The sequence below is a fragment of the Capra hircus genome, chromosome 10, assembly GCF_001704415.2.
Source record: "Capra hircus breed San Clemente chromosome 10, ASM170441v1, whole genome shotgun sequence".
Lineage (NCBI taxonomy): Eukaryota > Metazoa > Chordata > Mammalia > Artiodactyla > Bovidae > Capra > Capra hircus.
The window spans coordinates 75,868,127-75,870,727 of record NC_030817.1 but is presented as its reverse complement, the minus strand read 5'-3'; the positions used below and the strand labels follow the sequence as shown (position 1 = coordinate 75,870,727).

The window sequence follows — 2,601 nt, the reverse complement described above, 5'->3', positions numbered from 1 at the left end:
TACGTTCTCTACAGAATTTTTGGATAATTGCTTTTAAGGGTTTATTTACTAAGAATGATCACGTCACAAAGATAATAAAGTCAAATATGATAAGAACTACAATTGGAAAATAGTATATTAATGATTCCTTTTTTACTTTACAACTCAGTTCAGTTCAGTTCAGTTCAGTTCAGTTCTGTTGTTCAGTCGTGTCCGACTCTTTTAGCCAACTAAATAAGCAAAATGACATAATTACAATTTTATAGATCCCAGAACTATTAACCTAAATTATCAAATAGAAGATAGGAATTTTGACCACATGTGAGTCATATTAACTATTCAAAAAACACCTAAGTGTGGTGTACATTTCTTATTTATCATACAGGCTAAATGCCAAGGAGGAACCCAACACTACCACTTATCTATAAAATCTCAGCATTTTATGATTATAAGTAGCCTCATAAATGTTTTATTTCACAAGCTGATATAAGTTAATAGCACTAGACCCATATTTGAAGCTAAGATAGCAATATAATTCTGATTGTTTTATGTTAGACTATACTGACCTGACAATGGATGGATCATCTAGTATGTCTTACATTACGTTGAAACTCCCAAGAAGTTTCCTCAAGGCTGCTTTTATCTCCTTATTCCGGAAGCTATAGATAAAGGGATTGAAGAGTGGGGTCACCATAGCATAGAACAAAGTTGCAACTTTCTGCATCCCAGCAGAATGTCCAAGCCCTGGGCTCACATACATGACCATCAGAGAGCCATAGAACAGGGATACCACAGCCAGATGAGACCCACAGGTGGAGAAGGCTTTCTGTCTCCCAGTAGCTGAAGGCATATGCAACACAGCTGTTAGCACGAGAGTATAGGACCCAAGGATGAAGAGGAAGTTACCAAAGATAACTATTGAGCTTAGACTGTAGCAAAGCAATTGGGTTTTGGGGGCAGAGACACATGCCAATGAGAATAGTGGCCCTGGGTCACACACAACATGGTCAATGATGTTTGGTCCACAGAAGGGCATCCGAGAAATGAGAACAATGGGGATCAGGAACCACAGAAATCCACAGACCCAGCAGATAAGGACCAGTTTGGTACAGAGATGCCTAGTCATGATATTAGGGTAGTGCAAGGGACGGCAGATAGCAAGGTACCGATCAAAGGCCATAACAGCCAAAAGTAAGCATTCAGTCGTTCCCAAGGAAAAAAAGAAATAAAACTGTAGGAAACATCCAACAAAGGAGATGGTCTTTTTATCTGAGAGGAAGTTGACCAACATCTTGGGGACTGTAGAAGAGACATACCAGATCTCTAGAAAGGAGAAATTCCCCAGGAATATGTACATGGGGATGTGGAGTCGCTGGTCACACCATAAAGCACAAATAATGGCCCCATTCCCTGTTATGGTCAGAGCATATATTGTAAGGAAGAGTGAGAAGAGGAGGCTCTGAATCTTCCACTCATAAGAAAAACCTAGGAGTATAAATTCTCTTATGAAAGCAAAGCTGGAATCTGGCTCAGAGATGTTCATTGGATCAGTAACCTGCAAGTTCAAAAGACATGTATTTATCATTTAGAATTCATTTCAAATGTGTTTTTGTTTGAGAATGAGGAGAAGATATTTTTCCAAAATTCATCAGTTAGGAAAGAATATAGTTTGCTTGTTCTTGGCTATATACTCTGAGTTCTGGGCATAGTAGGTAACTGGTGGCACAGAAACAAACTTTTGCCTCCTTCTGAATCTCTCCATTACTTTGATAGAGCTAGAGAACTTTAAACATATTTTGTAAGCTTCTTATTTTGGGGACAGAGATGATCTATGACAGTTTCTGTATAGCATGTAACACAAAGTTAACACCATAAATGTACTAGTTTTTTTTTTTCTTTTACTAAACCGAACTTATGGTGAAATACTCAGCAGAGATTTTACAATTTACATCTCAGTCGAATATATTCCTTATCATATAATTAAAATGTGAAAAATAAATGGATATATTTTACAGTAAGTTGGCAGTAACTATTTTAAGGGCAATACCTCTGCTTTTCTGCAACATAAAAATATAAGAGCATAATGTTACTCACCAACATTGGCTTTTGTAATGTTACAGTGATTCTCTAGAAATCAGTGGCTTTCAGTTTGCACTTAGTCTTTTACTGAAAATTTTGTAGAAAAAAGAAGCCAAGTATGGGACTATATTTTGTAGTTTTTTTTTCACAAGTTTTTGAGATTGATTTTATTTATAAGCTAGTTCAAGAGAAGGCAAATGCTTTCTTTCGTCATAAGCAAATTTCTTTTTACTCTATATTCTCATAGAAAGGATGCCAGATATCTGAGTTTCTTGAAAAATTTTTTTTTGTGTGTGTGGCAGTATGCAGGCATGTGAGTCCTAAAAGTTATGAAGGCTTATATTTTCAGCACAAACACAAAATTTTCAAAAGTAATTTTCTCCCACTTATTTTCCACACCAGTGTTCTGAGAAGTCTTTCCTAATGATTTGGTAGAAATGTGTGCATCTTTTAGTAATCTAAATCCTTTTAAAATCACTTCAAATCAAGAGCATTAGGAAATCAATATAAGGAGATGGGGATAAAAGGGAGTTGGCTTAATCG

At 36.2% G+C, this 2,601-nt stretch overlaps 1 protein-coding gene across 1 annotated transcript; it reads right to left on the bottom strand.

Annotated features, from left to right (window-relative positions):
* LOC102183966 (olfactory receptor 11H12-like) lies at nucleotides 549–1,606 on the bottom strand. The gene has a single exon (XM_005685425.2). The coding sequence runs from the start codon at nucleotides 1,562–1,564 to the stop codon at nucleotides 575–577; it is 990 nt and encodes a 329-aa protein (XP_005685482.2). The 5' UTR covers nucleotides 1,565–1,606; the 3' UTR covers nucleotides 549–574.